We start from the raw sequence: 18,071 nt of genomic DNA, 5'->3' as shown, positions 1-18,071 counted from the left end.
TACAGGCAATTTATGTTAACACAACATGAATCAAGGCTGAAAACCAGTGACTGACTAAATTAAGTTACATTTGTATTGAAAAAACCTACAACACAATTACTGGACAGTTGGTTCACTATATGATATTGAATGTTAAATGCCATAACACTATTCATATAGCTATAAAAATATACATTACTATACGAGAAGTTACGAATGACCCCAAAAACCAGTAAGGGTCATTCCATGTCAAATCATCCAGATTTTGGAAAATTTTCCAGATGACCTCCTCAGAATGCCTTGAAAAATTTCACATGTGCTCATCTACCCATATAATGAAAAATTACCAAAGATTAGATCAATATCTCTAGTAGTTTCTGATTTACAGCACTGTAAAATTTATTATTTTTTTAATTTTTAACGAATTCATTTTCGAGCAATTTTGGCTGCTTAAAGCTGCAAGAGTAATGGTGGTAGAAGGCTGGAATTTGCTACACTGACTGAATTAATCTCACAGAATTCAAAAATGGTCTCAAACCAAGTTTATCTCTCTCAGGATTTTCATAGTGAGACTGTAAAATCACCTGAAACCCCAAATTTGTAAAAAAACATTGGTTTATTTAATGAGCCATAGCTCCAAGACTTAATATGATGCAAAGCTGAATGTTTTCTTCAAATTTCCTATAACATATCAGTTGATAAATCAGCAATTATTGTAATTGAAAGTCTATTAGATCTCCTGTAAAAGTTTAGTTGCATGCAACTTTTTATGATTTTGCTAAAAATAGGCCTACTTCAGGTCACAGTGTGACCCTGTCACCAGTGATTCAGCCTTTTCAGATTTTTACCATATATTCTTACATCTCTGAATATGATCTACAAAAACAATCAAGATGGTGTTCAACCTACTTTTTGAGTTATAATTTCTTAAATTATCCTCTGGCCATACGTTTTTTTTATTTTAAAAAATTCAGTTCAGGTGTGTTACTGTGTGCAAATATATCCATACAATTTTGAAAAAATTTATGAATCCCATTGAAATATTCTAATCAACCTTTATCATATATTCTTACATCTCTGAACATGATCTCAAGATATCAGTATTGTTAGCACTAGTGTTCCGTCAGATTGTCTGAAACATGACACAGTAGCTGTTCATGCTTTCATTACCACAGTAATAAGCCATGTTAAACAGAAATATCCAAACACAGAAAGGATAATTTATTTCAGCGATGGTGCAGCTTCGCAATACGAGATTTTTAAAAATCTTGTAAATCTTTGCTACCATTTTGAAGATTATCAGTTGTCTGCTGAATGGCATTTTGTGTCACCAGTCATGGAAAAAGTCCATGTGATGGAGTTAAGGGTACAGTGAAGAAGCTGGTGGCTTGTGCAAGCCTTCAATTGCCTATAATTTATCAAATTTTAAGTGTCTCTGATATGTACTGTTGACCAAAGGACCACATTCAGAGCATTCAATTCTTTCTTGTCAATCAGGAATCAGTCCTGCAGAATTGTGTAAAGTTTGATCTACTTGAGCAGTATTAAAAACACAAAACTGTGGCAGGTATTAGGTCACATCACAGCTTTATTCTACCAACAAATTGTATATCAGAAGGTTATCAGATGATGATGTGTACACAGTTGTAACTGTTGGTAGTAACAGTGAAAGTGATGCTACAGCAGCTCAAATAGGGTCTGATGATAGCAATGACAATTATCAGCCAGGGAAATATGTGGCATGTAAATACGATCATGAATGGTATGTGGGAAACATAAAAGATAGATAAGATGAACATTCCGATGTGTTGGTGTCATTTATGAGGAAATCAGGAAACGAACTGTTCTCATGGCCTGCAAGGTCACGTGAAGATGAAAGCTGGATTCCTTTCCAACATATTCTTTATCTGATAAGTGCATCTACCATGCAAGGCAGTAGTGCTCCCCACTATGTTCTAAGTCAAAGTGATCTCAACATAATTAAACTCAAATTTCAGAAATTTATTCAAGCTGTCTGAACAAAGCAATGTTTATTTGATGTTGTTAAGGTTAATTTATCGCCAAAGCAGTGTTTGAAACATTTCATTGTCGCAATTATTGCAGTTTGGTGTGATTATAGTCTTTCTCAGTTATCCACTGTTGTAGCACTGTGTTCTTTGTGTCTGATTTACCTTTGTATTTATTATATTATGAATCTTAAATTCAGCCATATCTGCATAACTGTAATGCATACACAATATATTTGCATTGCCATGTGATCTAACTAGTTATGCCAATAAACTTGTTCAGATATGAATTACTTCTTTCTTATTTCTTACAACTTCATTATTTAACATTGTGAAAGACTGGTTAGAATATTTCAGTGGGATTCATAAGATTCTGACAGGTATTTTTCAAAATTGTATGGATATACTTGCACACAGTAACACACCTGAACTGAATTTTTTAAAATAAACAACATATGGTCAGAGAATAATTTAAAAAATTATAACTCAAAAGGTAGGTTGAACACCATTTTGATTGTTTTTGTAGATCATATTCAGAGATGTAAAAATATATGGTAAAAATCCCAAAAGGCTGAATCACTGGTTTTAGCTAAATCATAAAAAGTTGCTTGCAACTCAATTTCTTTACAGGAGATCTAACAGACTTTCAATTACAACAATTGCTGATTTATCAACTGATGTTATAGGAAATTTGAAGAAAACATTCAGCTTTGTATCATATTAAGTCTTAGAGCTATGGCTCATTAAATAAACCAATGTTTTTTACGAATTTGGGGTTTCAGGTGATTTTACAGTCTCACTATGAAAATCCTGAGAGAGATAAACTTGGTTTGAGACCATTTTTGAATTCTGTGAGATTAATTCAGTCAGTGTAGCAAATTTCAGCCTTCTACCACCATTACTCTTGCAGCTTTAAGCAGCCAAAGTTGCCCGAAAATGAATTTGCCAAAAATAAAAAAGTAATTAAATTTTACAGGGCTGTAAATCAGAAACTATTAGAGATATTGATCAAACCTTTGGTAGTTTTTCATTATATGGGTAGGTGAGCACGTGAATTTTTTCTAGGCATTCTGTGGGGGTCACCTGCAGCCCCCTGGATGATTTGACATGGAATGATCCGTAACTACTATATACACATCCCCACTATATAAGACACCTAAATGTATTCACTTTGGTTTGATGACCACATGTATGCTGATGAGTCTTTAACAGATGAAAATGCAACTACTAGCAGAGGATACAAAGAATCAACAGATGCTTCAAGCCTCTATATCACAGCTTATATTTTCAATTTACCTTTGGTGAAAATATATTTCTTACATTTCCACTTTCCTCATAACGCCATGAGTGATGTCTTACGCCCAGAAAAATAAAAAATGAGAAAATCCATAAACACTAAAGTTTTTGTTTGAACATAACGAAATTAACCAAAATCAAAACTTGAAGTATGTTTGTTTTTTTATCAGTGATATTAAATAAATAAAACTTATTGAAAAAATATCAACTGTAAGTTATTTCTTAATATGTTGTGTAGAACAATGAATGCAAGCCAATTTGCAAAACTTCTTTATTTCAACAGTGCAATTATGCCCTCTGGTAACTGGTGCACCCTGCCAGGCACCATTAGCATTAATTATATATACAAGCAATATGTCCAATTTCTACTATTTGTTATGTCAACTTTGAGCATGAATCAGGCTTAAGATTTTATAAAAGTAATTGTACATTACCTTCATTTTTCCAGGTTTTTTTGTTGTTGATTTAGCTGTTCCATGCTTGTGATGTCTCTCCATTCTGAACAGGTACACCCAGCACTCTGGAACAGGAATTCTGATCTGGATGTTTTCACATGGGATCTGTCCATGCTTGTGATTTAGACATCCTGGTACAAGAAGGTCGCATCTGATCTCTGCTTTTGAGGAACTGACAGTCATTGATGCTTTCACCTTCACGAAAAGAAATTAGCATCAGGTGACTTTACACATGGTGTTAATGAAATATAATTAATTAAAATGCATGGGTAAAATGTACCTCTTAATATGTTACATCAGAATGTGTTCTTGGTGTTGTCAACTTTCCATTTTGTCTGGTGCAAATATTAAAACAATGAATTAAAGTTTGTTTGTTTTTTTAATCTGTAAATACTGATGTTCTGAGTGGCCCCAAAGGACATAGTTTCCAAATGAACTTTTTCTAATTTATTGTCAGTGTAAAGCCACATTAAGTTAGCTGCTACATTCACCATAGGGAATCAAAGCTCAGATTTTAGCAGTGCAAGTCCATAGACTTACTGCTGTTCCAACAGAGGACTCTAACTAATGTTCCAATATTTTGTAGCATGGCTGTAAACTGCAACCAATAATTTTACTCACGTCCACCTAATTAGAAGTAGTACCAGGTTATTCTGCTGTTTTTGGTTTCATTTGGTTAAATTTGTCTTCAATTTACCAGAATATCATAGTGTACATGCAAGTGAATGTTACATTAGAAAAAAGGAAGTTTATATAAAATTAACTGCTACACACAAAATATTTATAATTCTGATTTCTCAACCTATTGAGAAAGGTTTGTCTGGTCCTCTTATAATCAAAAGCCATGTCATCATACTTGTAGATTGAGATTCAAAATTTTACTGAACCACTATTCTATGAATGTATATCAACAAGTCTGGTATCAAACTATAGATTATAATCCAAGATATATTTATAATTCCTAAATACTGATTTTTGTTTGTCATGTGGTATGTTGAATGCAGCAATGGTTAAGATTAAATGTTTGTAATGTCTAAAAACAAACATAGATAGCTTCTTTTAAATTAGGAACTCAAATTACATATACTGACAAACTAGAATACACAATGAGAACTTCATATCTTTTCTATTTGCTGAAATATCGCTATATTTAGTGAATCAAACACTGTGGCTTCGTCCACCTCTTTCCATTTTTGGAAGAACTTAAGTACACATATGTCTGTCCATGACGTGTGAAGCTCAGAAAGCTCAGAATGTCAACCACATGGTTTTCCAAGCCTTTGCAAGGTATTTGGGAAACTCCTTCATTTCATGGTAGATTCCATGTAGTGAGGTAAAATGTTACTGAGCACAAAAAAATCTCATTTTTTAGGACTCAAATACAGCTTAGCTGTTAAGCCTGATAAATTATAGTGGGATTCTGTGGTATTTATATAGTAATTTATTACTTTTGGTTATTTCAAAATGCATACACAAAACCTAAAAAAAATATATATTGTTTTTACATTTTTTAGGTGCAATATTTGATAAGGCTTAGCAAATTACATCAAGTACAAGACAAGTACAAAGTTCAAAACTAGAAAAGATAATTTTTTCTATACTTCTTTATTTATTGTTCACTGTTTTAAGAAAAATAGCTGAAATTAAAGAACTTATTTGTATTTAGTAATAATAAGCATTAATATACAGTGCGACTTATTTTACAAAATACTGATCCACTGGAACAAAGTTAAGACAGATTACTTTCATATTATTCTATACAGTAACATACGTGTGCTACATCATTCAACTTCTGTGGCATTAGTCAGACCCTGTGAAGGTTCAGTGTAAAAAAAATAATAAATTTTTATATACATAAATGTTATAAGATTTAAGCTACTTAGACTAAACATTTCTAGCAATTCTAGAAGGGAAAAAAGCTTAATTTATATCTATTTCCTAATTTTTTGTGGTGGTTACAAAGTCAGTAGAATCAACCAAACCCATACAAATATATAATAGTGAAAATAACAGTTGTTTTCTCTCTCTCTCTCTTAAAATGCTTTTCATACTTACCTCGAGGATATTAGGAGGTTATGGAAGTTTCACATGTGAAATTTGACAATTTTCTGATGAATAAAAGTATTTTTAATCTTAAAATCAAAATTCCTTTACATGTTGGACAGTCAATATTTGAAAATAAAAAATACATGAGCAAGTAACTAATTAAAAAAATCTTAATTTAAAAATCTGACACTTTGTGCCTTGTAATGTTCACTCATAATCTGCAAAGTTTCATGAAGATACTACACATTTTAGAAACATAACTTATTTAGAGTTACTTTTACCCACCTGTATTAGAAGAGTTAGTAATCAAGGAAATACTCACTTTTGTTTCTAGTCTATCTTGAATTTTTAAATACATGACTGAGCATGTGCCCTGTAAACTCAGCTCACATACCTAAAGGACCATTTATAAACCTAATTTGTAATTTTGAAATGAAGATTTATATTACAATAGTCTTGCTTCCAGGACTTTTCTCAAGTAGGCCAACTCCCCCAACTGACTTTTAAAAATGGGGGTCATCTCATTCATGTAATGAAGTAGGTATGAACTTCACAAATAATAAAATCATTGCAATCTGTTTCATTTGTGTATGTACTGAAAATATGGTAAAATGTGGTATGTAAGCTAAATCTGATCAGTTAATCCACTTTTATTGGAACTTCTATCCATTCACTGACAAAACTTACATTACAGTCATCTTCCTTGCACCTTTTTACTTTATCTATTTCCATTTTTGAATGGTTTTGATGAGAAAATGAAGTGACTATTTTAAAAATTAACCACTTCTAGAATGTCTTCATAAGTTGTTTTTTTTTCCCTCATCATTTTCAATCACCAACATCCCATAATATCTAGGAAATTTTCCACAAAACCAAACGATGTCACAACATGACCAATTTCATTCCTTCTCATATCCAAATGAGTAAATTACCATTCAGAATTTTCTAATTATGACTAATCTATCATTATGAAGTCCTATAGTTTTATTAATACATTTCAAAAGGTCTGGTGCACTCAAAAAATTAAAATACATACTTCTATTTATGTTATTTTTTACCCCATGATCTGATACATAAGCAAATGATTATTTTGCACTATTGGTAATTAAAATAACAAATACACAAAGTACATACCCTATAAACAATACTTTTCAAACACATGTGAAACTTGTAATGTTGAAACAAAAAAAATATTGACTTATTCACATTTTACAGTTCTGAAACTTCTTTTAAAACATCTTCCCATCAAAACTTCAATACTCCAAAGTAAAACATTATCATGTCAGTTACTTTATACATATTCTCACTACCGAGTAATAATGACTATATTAAATATACCAGCGATAAAAATAATGAAATAAAACAACATTTACTTAAGGGAATGTCATCACAATGATTAGATTCCCCTCATGTAATACATTTCCTCATTAATTGTTGTTGGGTTTGTTTGTTTGTTTTGTTGTTGTTTTTTGTTTTTTTAACTTAATCCATGCAATGTTGACTTTCACTGGTCATAACTAAAGGAATGTAGATGGACCAACACATTCTAATTCAGGAAAACTAAACTAAAAAGGTTAAATTCTAGAGGCATGTGATATTTCAATCCATGGTATACAAAACACTATACAGTATACAAGGAAATGGAAAAGTAAAAGTGGATTTAAATTATGATTTAAAAAAATGAAATACACAAATTAACCGAAGCCAATAAATTTCTACCTGAAGAGGAAGTTCCCTATTTCTTGGAGGTCGGACCCGGAATCTGACAATTTCAAAGCTACATGCATCTGGTGGTTGAAATCTAAGTAGGATTAATAAAAAAATGTTACAAAGTTACTTTTCAATGTTCCAAATTACCACTAACAATTACATTTTACAGATAGTTTTTAATAGTAACTTATTTAAACAATAATTCATTTTATTTTCACATGCAATTAAGAAATATAAGGGAGAAATGACAACTAATTTCCAACAACACGTTTTCTTTACCTATATTGATCGTTAGAGTTCTATCACAATTTGTCACTTTACAGGCAAGACAACTGGAAGTTTCACATGAAACCTATCTATTTTAAGCTTGGATAACAATCTGATGTATTCTTTCAACTTTAGTATCATTATCTAGGTAGTTTTACCATATAAGTGGCATTACATTGAGAAAATAATACACTTTATTTGCAAATGTCCATGGTTAATATTGCAAAGGTTGTTAAGAAGGTTTGCCATTAGATACTAATGTCTGCAAATATAGAGGGAAAAAAAATGCATTTTTAGCTGTAAGTTAAATCAATAATCACCAGATTTAATCTACACCATTCCTCAATATAATGTTTATTAATAAAAGTAGAATCACAACTATTGTATACAGTGGTACCTCGGTTCTCGAACGTCTCCCTTCTCAAACAATTCAGTTTTCAAACATATTGTTTGAGAAAAAAATGTTGCGGTTGTTGAACATAAACTCTGTTTCTGAACCAAGATGTCGTTGCCCAAACCCCCGAAATAACCCGACTGATGACCCGACCATCCCTTCGATCATTTTCAGCCTACGCCAAGCTTGCCCAAAACATTTTACCTGCACCTGTCTCTCAGTCCACCCTCCTGCTAAAATCTGCTGTAAATGTTCTTTTTTGTTGTTGTTGTTATTTTTCTATATATTCTGATTAAACAAGCCACTATGGGGTCAAAGAAGGATAATGAAAGCAGCAAACCAGAAAGAAAAGTTGTTAGAGCCACAATAGAGGTGAAAAAAGATCTCACAGCAAAGTATCAGAGTAGTGTCTGACCTTGCTATACGTATGGCAAAGTCTACAGTCTGACCATACTGAAAATAAAGAGGTCATCAAAGGACACAGTTTGGTATGGCAAAGTCTATAGTCTGCAACCTTCTGAAAAATAAAGAGGTCATCAAAGGAGCTGATGTTGCAAAAGGTGTGACAGTGCTTACGAAACAAAGATCACAAACAATGGAAGAGGTAGAATAACTGTTGTTGATTTGGGTAAATGAAAAACAGTTAGCCTGTGATAGCATTTCTGAGACCATCATTTGTGAGAAACCAAAGCAGTTGCACGCTGACCTTCTGAAAAACACCCCTGGAACGAGTGCTGATACAAGTGATGCCTTTAAGGCTAGCAGGGGGTGGTTTGAAAAATTTAGGAAGAGAAGTGGCATACATAGTGTGGTGAGACATAGGGAGGGTGCCATTTCTAACAAAGATGCTGCTGATAAATCTGTTAGGGAATTTAAGGACTATGTAGAAGCTGAGGGTTTTATTCCCCAACAAGTGTTCAACTGTGATGAGACAGGCCTCTTTTGGAAGAAAATGCCAAATAGGACCTACATCACCAAGGAGGAGAAGTCACTGCTAGGACACAAGCCAATGAAGGACAGGCTAACTCTATTGTTATGTAGTAATGCAAGTGGGGACTTAAAACTTAAGCCTTTGCTTGTGTACCATTCTGAGAACCCGAGGGTTTTTAAGAAAAATAATGTCCTGAAAAGTAAACTAAATGTCATGTGAAGGGCTAATAATAAAGCATGGGTAACCAGGCAATATTTTATGGAGTGGGTCAATGAAGTGTTTGCCCAAGTGTAAAGAATTACCTCACGAAAAAATAGTTGCCACTCGAGGCTCTTCTTGTGATGGACAATGCACCTGCTCACCCACCAGGCTTAAAGTACGGATTGATGGAGGAGTACAGTTTCATTATGGTGAACCTCTTGTCCCCTAACACGACTCCTCTCATTCAGCCCATGGACCAGCAGGTCATATGGAACTTTAAGAAACTCTACACCAAAGCACTGTTTAAAAGGTGCTTTGAAGTGACCTCTGACACAGAGTTAACCCTCAGAGAGTTCTGGAAAAATCACTTTAATATCCTCCACTGCTTGAGGATCATAGACAAAGCCTGGAGGGAAGTGTCTTTGAGGACCATGAACTCAGCCTGGAAGAAATTGTGGCCAGACTCAGTAGCAGATAGAGGCTTTGAGGCTGAGCCTGTTGTCGAGGATATTGTGTCACTAGTCAAGTGTATGGGCTTGAATGTGAGTGGTGATGATGTGGAGGAGCTGGTGGAAGACCACAACACTAAGCTCACCACAGAAAAACTCCAAAACCTTCAGAAGGAACAGCAATAGAAGGCAACTGAGGAAGTGTCTTCAGATGAGGAGGGGGGAAGGGAGGATGTTCCTAGTTCACTAATTAAGGAAATGTGTGGAAAATTGAGAGAGTTACAAAGTTTTATGGAAAAATTTCATCCTGACAAAGCTGTAGCAAACTGCAGCATAAACCTTTTAAATGACAATGCCATGTCTTACTTCAGAAACATTTTAAAATGTAGACAGAAACAAACCTCATTAGATTGAGCAGATTGTAGCAGGGCAGAGACAGAAAAGAGAAAGAACCCCAGAAGGAGAGTTACCTGACATTTTTATGGAAGGTGACTCCCCTTCCAAACAATAATAACCCTTCTACTCTCCATGTTCCTCACCACCTTTCACTTACGCCATCAGCTCTCCTCAGTACAGGTAAAGTGCAGTTAAATTTTAATTTATTGTTGTTTTTTTTATTGTGTTTATAATTTTTGTGATTGACTTTATGCACATAAGTATTATTATACAGGTATAAATAAGCAATATTTTTACTTAAAATGCTTCATAATACATAATTTTTGGAGGTCTGTAACGGATTAATTTAATTTACAGTATTTCTTATTGGAAAAATTGATTCGGTTTTCAAACAGCCTTCTGGAACAGATTAAGTTGAAACCGAGGTACCACTGTATATCAACAATATACAACATACAAGAGAAGTTTCCTGAAAAAATAATTACATGAAGGTAATAAATACTGTCAAGTAAGACAGGATTCAATATTAACAGTCATCTAACTGTCTAAAGCTAGTAAACTGGATGTTATGTCAAGTGAATTATGATGATCATAATTACAGGAAACATTGTTGAAACTGTAACTCAAATGATAAAATAAAAGTGTATCTTCATACCCACCTACTTTTGCTCTTGTAAGCTTTATAACAATGTCAAGACTTCTAATGAAATACCTCATTCTTTACTCAAATATAAGTCCACACTGCTGTAAGATGGCTATTTTAATCTCTTTCAATTCCAGAGTGCAATATAAGAAGTATCAAATATACTTACGACATTATATTATTTAAGCTAGATTATCGAAGTTATAATCATATCTAGTATTTTTTACCCATTAGTGTACAAATGTCTTTTGTGAAATTAGTGATATTATTATTATTTTTTGGTTATACTAATTATCCAAGTAATCAAAATATTGCATTCATATTTTTCAATATTATTTTTGAATACACATTTCTTCAGTTTAATGAAAAGTAAACAAATAACTGAAATCAAGATTTCCAATTATTATTATTTTAGATTATTCCAGCCTTACAAGTAATAGAAATATTACCACTGTGTTTTTATGTTAAAGCACCTAAACAACAGTTTATGTTTTCTGCACAAAATGGGTATCAAAACAACTTGCAATGTTTTAAGTAATTTGTTTTTAGCCATCTCATAATAAAAATCAATTAGAAAAGTAAAATAAGCCCAAAGATATTAAATGACAAGCAAAATTCACTTACTTCTCTGCTCTATTCCTATTATTTCTCTTCAGTTGCTCCAAGTAATAAAAGTAATATAATGAGTTTTTATTCTATTTTAATCAACTAAAACATTTTCATTTCTGAGTCACCATGGCCTGGTGATTTCCTCTTGATTCAAATGATATTGACCTTGATTTTATAATGGCCCTAACATGCGTAATGACAAAGTGTGTAGAATCTGTGAAATAACAACCTTAACTATCAGGCCATGCTGACCTGTAGGAATTACAATATGATGGTTATTCCCATTCACTGATGAAGAGAAGAGTTTGTAGCAAGCACAGCATAACTCTTGATTAACCTTTATACTACAGGCTTGGTATAACATACACAAGTTCATCTACATATCTACACATTAAGTATTTTCACTACAAGTTTTGATACAGTTTGTGTATCTTCACAAAATCTGGTAGACCTTTAGTAATATTACAAATTCTTTGTACACAAAGATCAGATTTTTTTTTAATTATTTTTACTCAAAATTCGTTTGTTAAAGTACAGTCTGTTTTGTTACTAGTGTGAGTGCAAAGCAATTTCTTATTACAATTAAGAAGACTACTCTTTGTCCCAAAAATTCAAACATTATTTGCATAATTTCTAAAACCTCCTAAACAAATTTCAATTATTTATTTTCAGTAAAAGTTTAAATTATATGTTGGTTTGTACACTCTAACATGTCTGGTTTGTCACTTGACCGACCTCGTAACCATCATAAAAAAAATATGAAACAAATATAAATTATGCATTTTTCATTTCAGAATGACGATGTATATTATAACATGAAAATACAAATGTTTGGTCGAAATAGCTTAAGTTTTGTAACTATATATTTTCACTTTAACTTACAGATATTTAGATGATTTAATTAGCATAAATAATTCTGAAATAAATAATGTTATTAGCACCATTTATCCAGAAGAATCAGAAACTAAAAATATTTCAATATCTAATATAGATACATATTATTTAGATTTAGAAATTAAAGTAATTGATAAGGATATCAATATAAATATCTTTGACAAAAGATAATATTTTGACTTTCAAACTTATGGTTTACCCTCCTTAAATAGTAATGTGCCATGCCCATTTGTTATAAACATTATAATTTCACAGTTATTCAGATACTGTAAAATTTACAGTAAATTATAATACTTTTAGTAACATTGAAATATTGATATAAAAATTAAGTTAATGAATTTAATAAACAGTGTTTATATAAAATTATTAAACTATTCTGTAATAAATACAAAAATGTACTAAATATAGATAAATAAAAATCAGATAGATTTTATTAAAAATTACAAAATTATTTTTAGTTTAAAAAAAGGTCACTTAAGAACTTGGCACACCTTGCATGTATACCTTAAGCTGCATACAAAAGCATGACAGTCACAGTAAACTTAGTGTTTTGATATGGTTCAATTTCATGTTAATTAGTGCCTCTATCAAACTGTGGTAAGGAATGCTAGCATCAAGAGGTAATTTTCATCTTACTTACCCCCCAAATGGTAGTACTTTATTTCCTAATTTTTTATTTTTATCTTTTTACCTTAATATTTTGTTTTCTTATTTTAACTTAAGCAGTCACCTTCCCACTACTGTCTGCAGATAGTGAAGGGTGATACAGATGTGGGACATTGTGGGCTTAAGCATCCACATCTTGCTCTCCTAATTTCTAGTCTGACTGTGTCTATTTCTTATGTAAGACTAGCAAAACTGGAGGTCAAGACTGATAGATGGTGTATCCCCACCGAAATGTGGGTCCAACTTCTTCAGTCATCTCTAAAACCTAGGATACACTTTATAATCATACATTGTAGCTTATACCCTAGGATCTTTATTAAAATGTTGAATATTTTGTTTAATTTCTTTAATTTTAGTGTGTTATGTTTTGGCTTTTTAAAAACATTATGGTTATAGTAATATTAATCAGAGGTTGGGATTTACTGTTTCTAACATAATCCTTCCTCATGATTTTAATTACTCACTTAACTCTATTTAAATGTAGTTATTTAATTTCATTATACACATTAGTTTTTATTATAACTACCTTCTACTTGCATCTGGCTGACATAACATAACTTACACTGACACAGTGCACATACACTTGTGTTATATGTCCAATAATATAAAACTGACTGACCTTTAGTTTCTCCTGTCTTGGCTGTATTTTAGTGGATTAGTATTTTGTAATATACGGACACATTTCAATTATATATATATATATATATATATATATATGTAGAGAGAGAGATTACTAAACTTATTTCTCTTAAAATAAAGAACAATAAATCTAGAAGTAAACCAAACAATCACCTCTTCTCGACACGACCTTTAAACTCAGTTGCTGCTGGACATATATTGCTTAAGCCTTTTAAAATTTCACATGTGGAGGATATCAAACAAAATTTTTTGGTTTTATATATACAGTTGAATAACCAAAATATCATACCTATAGTGATACCATAGAATTTCACTGATTTTTTAAGCTTAGTAGCCAAGATGTATTGAGATTTTGAAAAATATGAAACTTTGAGCAGACTAAAGACATCACCTACCTTCATGAAATCTTGGTTCAAAAGAACATCATAACCTTTCATAGATAAAAATGGCTGAAAATATCACTAAAGGGACATTCTATACTGTTAATTGGTTATTCATATCATAAATTGTAGTAAGAGTATATAAGGGACCATTTCATAAAATGCAAAGAGATGAAAAGGAGCACTATAATGAATTCAGTTATGTCATATCTCAGCAAATGAAAAAGCTACAAAATCCTCATCTTTTATTCTAGTTTGTAAATTTTAGTAATTTGAGTTTCTGATTTCTACAAAACTATAGACTTAGTATTTTGACATCAGAAACATCTAGTTTTAAACAGTGCTGCATTGAACATACCACGACTCACTAAAACCTATATTTAGGTGTGTTCTTTTAGTATTTACTTTTAAATTAAAAATTAACTCATATATATAACATTAATGTTTTAATTATAATCTACAATTCAATTCCAAACTTACTGACATAAATTCATAAAATAGTAGTTCAATGAAATTTTAAATGCAAGTCAACAAATGCAATGAGGACCTTTGACCCATGACCCATCCCAAAAGGGTTAAAGTACAATTCCCCTTTGGCTAAAAAGTGAGCATGTTTGGTGGCAACAGGAATTAAACCCACATGCGAGATCTTTTTACAGGTTAAAAAACAACTATACTCAAAAATATTTCAGTTTCTACTCAACATACAAAATACGTCTACAAATATTATGACTTCAGCATAAACAAAAAAGTAAAATTTCTTTTATCAATAACATTATATATTTTTAAAAGAAATATTCAAGCTATACTGCTGAATACTTCTTGGTTCTCAAAGTAAAAAAAAAAATCCTCAAACTAACCTAATTATTCGACTATTGGCAAAATCTTCTGAAGAAATGCAGGAATGAAATTCACAGTTTTCTAGTCGAATCCATTCTTCTGTAGTAACCGGAATAATGTCGTGACGGCCAACTATTTCCACCCCCTGACGGTTAATGTCATTCAGTCCTAACTCCACAAAAGGCATTCCTGGAGAGGATCAATGATATTTAAAAAACTATTTAAAGGAAACAAATATACAGTAATTACATAATATTTCTATGAATTCAAGTTTACTTTGATCTTCCAATCTGTTCTTTTCCAAACTTTAATTACTATAATGAAGTGTTATTGTATATTAAATTTTGTAAATACAAATTTACTGTATAAAGTTAATAGACAAACTACAGTGTGTTTTAATTTAGCTGTCTGAAAAAGGTTTTGTATGAAGCTCACAATTACAGCTGACAACACAGTGGAAAAAATCAAAACTAGTGTCTTATTTAAGCAACAGCTTTGAGGTTAGTTTAATTCGTAATGTTGCCTAATCACCACCTGTGATAGTGAGAACTATTTGAAAGCATTAAACTGCTCACTGTTGTATACTATAAGAAAAAATAGTAAAAGATAATCATCTTATATAGCATAAAAAGATAATTACTAACCAGCAATAATTTTTGAATATATTATAGAAACATAATAAATTAAACAGAAAATTCAAACAAAATAATCCACACTTACAGTGTAATAATACAAAGTTATCTCACTTATTTCATTTAGTACATGTGACAACAAACTTATATTTCAATTATGTGAGATGACTAGAAACCCACTCGAAGTTAAAATGTATTCTTAAGATGGCTGGTATGGTATTAGCACTCTAATTAAAACAATATACAGAACAACATTTCAACCTTCTTAGATCACTTTCAGGTCTTATTTTAATTAGTGTGCTAATACCCATACCAGCCGTCTTGAGAATACATTTACATTTAAGTTCCTTTTAAAAATTACTATAAAATCTTCAACATAAGATATGCCTTACCAGAAAGGAAAGAAAGGAAGAAAATTCGGACACGAGCCTTCTGTTTAAGAACCTGTCCATTTTTGTCTTGGTGGACAATTACTTCATCGTAAACAGTGACCTGAACTTCTTCAACCTTGTGATTCATAACTCGATCTCGATGTGCAGGCAGATGAAACAGAATATCTTCTACTGCCTAAAAAATTTACAGTTTATTCTAAAATATCGGTAACTTTCTATATACATTCAAAACTTTTTTCAATAGAAAAATGCTATGGGAAAAAACTTTACAAATAAAATTCAGTATGGATGTATGCCAACCACAAACTACCAAACATATTCACTTCTGGTGACTAAACTATAACCATTGTTTAAAAAAAAAACAATAAATAAAATTTCATTTAGCAACCACAACACACAATGTAGAAACAAAAATCCTACAGAGATGGACTAAATGGAGAAGTTTGACATACATAATTTCTCATCTGATAATTAATATGAAGTGGTTTATTCTGCTAATTGCTAACTGATATGATATGGCTTATTAATTACTAATATTTCACGTTTCTTAAGAAGAATCAATGAAATAAATTATATTCCAATCCATTTACATTCTGTATCACTAGCTCCATCATCTTAAAAATTTCAATATCACAGCAGTTATTTATTATTTATATGGAATTAGGTTCTTGTACTGCTACAAATACTAATCTATCCCTGAGCACAAGGATTTTACAATCATTTAAACATCTCTGCTGCAACAAAAATACCAATAGATAACAGCAGATCTCTCAACCCTATGAAATATCACAACATTGCTGCAGTTCTTACCTTCAACACAGACTTCAATAAATATGAAATAGGTATTTAACATGTATCATACCACTCTTCAAATTCACTGTCCCATAATCACTGTAGCCTCTTACCCTGAATGACATTTTCAATCTCATTAGCACACCTTTACAAAGGTATTAATCACACTATAAAATCAAATATGAACATTCTATTATCATCTCTAAAATGACAATAGTATTAACCCTCTCTGGAAAAGCACCCTTCACAGTGACTTACATTAAACATTTAATTACTTTTCATTTGTATCATACCAATCAGTATTGCATAAAAATGTAGCTAATAATCTATGTTTAATAGCAGTAGTATGTTAGTCTTAAGTTCTTAATTCTATAAGAAAATATTCTCTTAAAGAAAATACTGAATTTCCCCTAGTGTGAGAAATGTGATAATTTGTCTCCAGACATCCCCTATTCTCTAATTTATTCATCACCCCTCAAATAAGTACAAAATATAACAAATTACTCAGTATAAAATCATCAGCATCAACACTAACACAAACCATAATTTTATAGTCTTCAACCTTGTTTGATTTCAGAGCCATTAAGTAGAAAGTCAGACCCATCCTGCATCATCTACCTGTCATATTGCCTCATACAGGATTTGTTAATACTTCTCACTTACTTTTATTATTATTTATAACCAATAAAAAGCCAAGGTTTTCATCTATCAAATGACATATTACATCATTTTCTGAACACAAAACTGTTCTCTTTTAGTATGAGCTTTGTTTCATGGGAAACATATAAACCAGCTTGGATGCATTTGTAACAGCTCTTGTCACACAAAAAGCCAGAAACATTGTGATACTTATAGGAAATTGTCTGCTTATTACATGTTATTTTTCTATACTTTCCTTATGCATTATTGTATTAAATAAATATTATTTAGTGCACTACTACCATAAGTATTAAGAAAATAGAGTTACATGTTATTGACAGTTTACAGCAATGAAAAACAACAAGTCAAGGTAAGTGTCTTTATTTGTTGTTCTTAATGTGTACTTTTTATTTATTACTATAAAAGTGACTAAAAAATAAAAGTAGGAATAGCTTTACATTAGTTAAAGTTAGATTAGGTAAAATGAATAATAATATAATAACTAATTTCACAAGACATGCAAGCAAGCAGCTTGTAGTAGCTCATTGGTAAAGTAATTCAACAGTGTAACATGAGCCCTATGTTCTCCACGTGATTTACAACTTATAATAGCACAAACAGTTATTAGACAGAGTTCAAAGGGAAATAAAACAATACAGTTTAGGTATAAATAGATGTATACTGGTATAAGTTTAAAGCTATTTAGAACAAACAAATGTGGTTTTATGTTACAATTTGAAGTCATTTGAGGAAGAAAAATAAAGGTAATTTAGATTTCTTTTTTGGCAGTTATAAGATTGATCAAATTGACCAAC

The 18,071-nt window shown here is 31.4% G+C and overlaps 1 protein-coding gene across 6 annotated transcripts in view; it reads right to left on the bottom strand.

The window, feature by feature from the left end:
* The window catches only part of LOC143226543 (uncharacterized), a 70,042-nt gene that overhangs the window by 8,707 nt on the left and 43,264 nt on the right, over positions 1-18,071 (bottom strand). For all 6 annotated transcript variants that reach the window (XM_076457640.1, XM_076457636.1, XM_076457635.1 and 3 more), the window contains 4 exons: positions 15,826-16,000; positions 14,822-14,990; positions 7,502-7,583; positions 3,716-3,931 (listed from right to left, as the gene is read on the bottom strand). In XM_076457640.1, the coding sequence (XP_076313755.1) occupies positions 3,716-3,931; positions 7,502-7,583; positions 14,822-14,990; positions 15,826-16,000 (642 nt within the window). The remainder of the gene's footprint in view (positions 1-3,715; positions 3,932-7,501; positions 7,584-14,821; positions 14,991-15,825; positions 16,001-18,071) is intronic.

Source organism: Tachypleus tridentatus, chromosome 9 (assembly GCF_004210375.1).
Source record: "Tachypleus tridentatus isolate NWPU-2018 chromosome 9, ASM421037v1, whole genome shotgun sequence".
Classification (NCBI taxonomy): domain Eukaryota; kingdom Metazoa; phylum Arthropoda; class Merostomata; order Xiphosura; family Limulidae; genus Tachypleus; species Tachypleus tridentatus.
The sequence above is the reverse complement of the archived record's forward strand: the minus strand, read 5'-3'. Positions and strand labels throughout refer to the sequence as shown.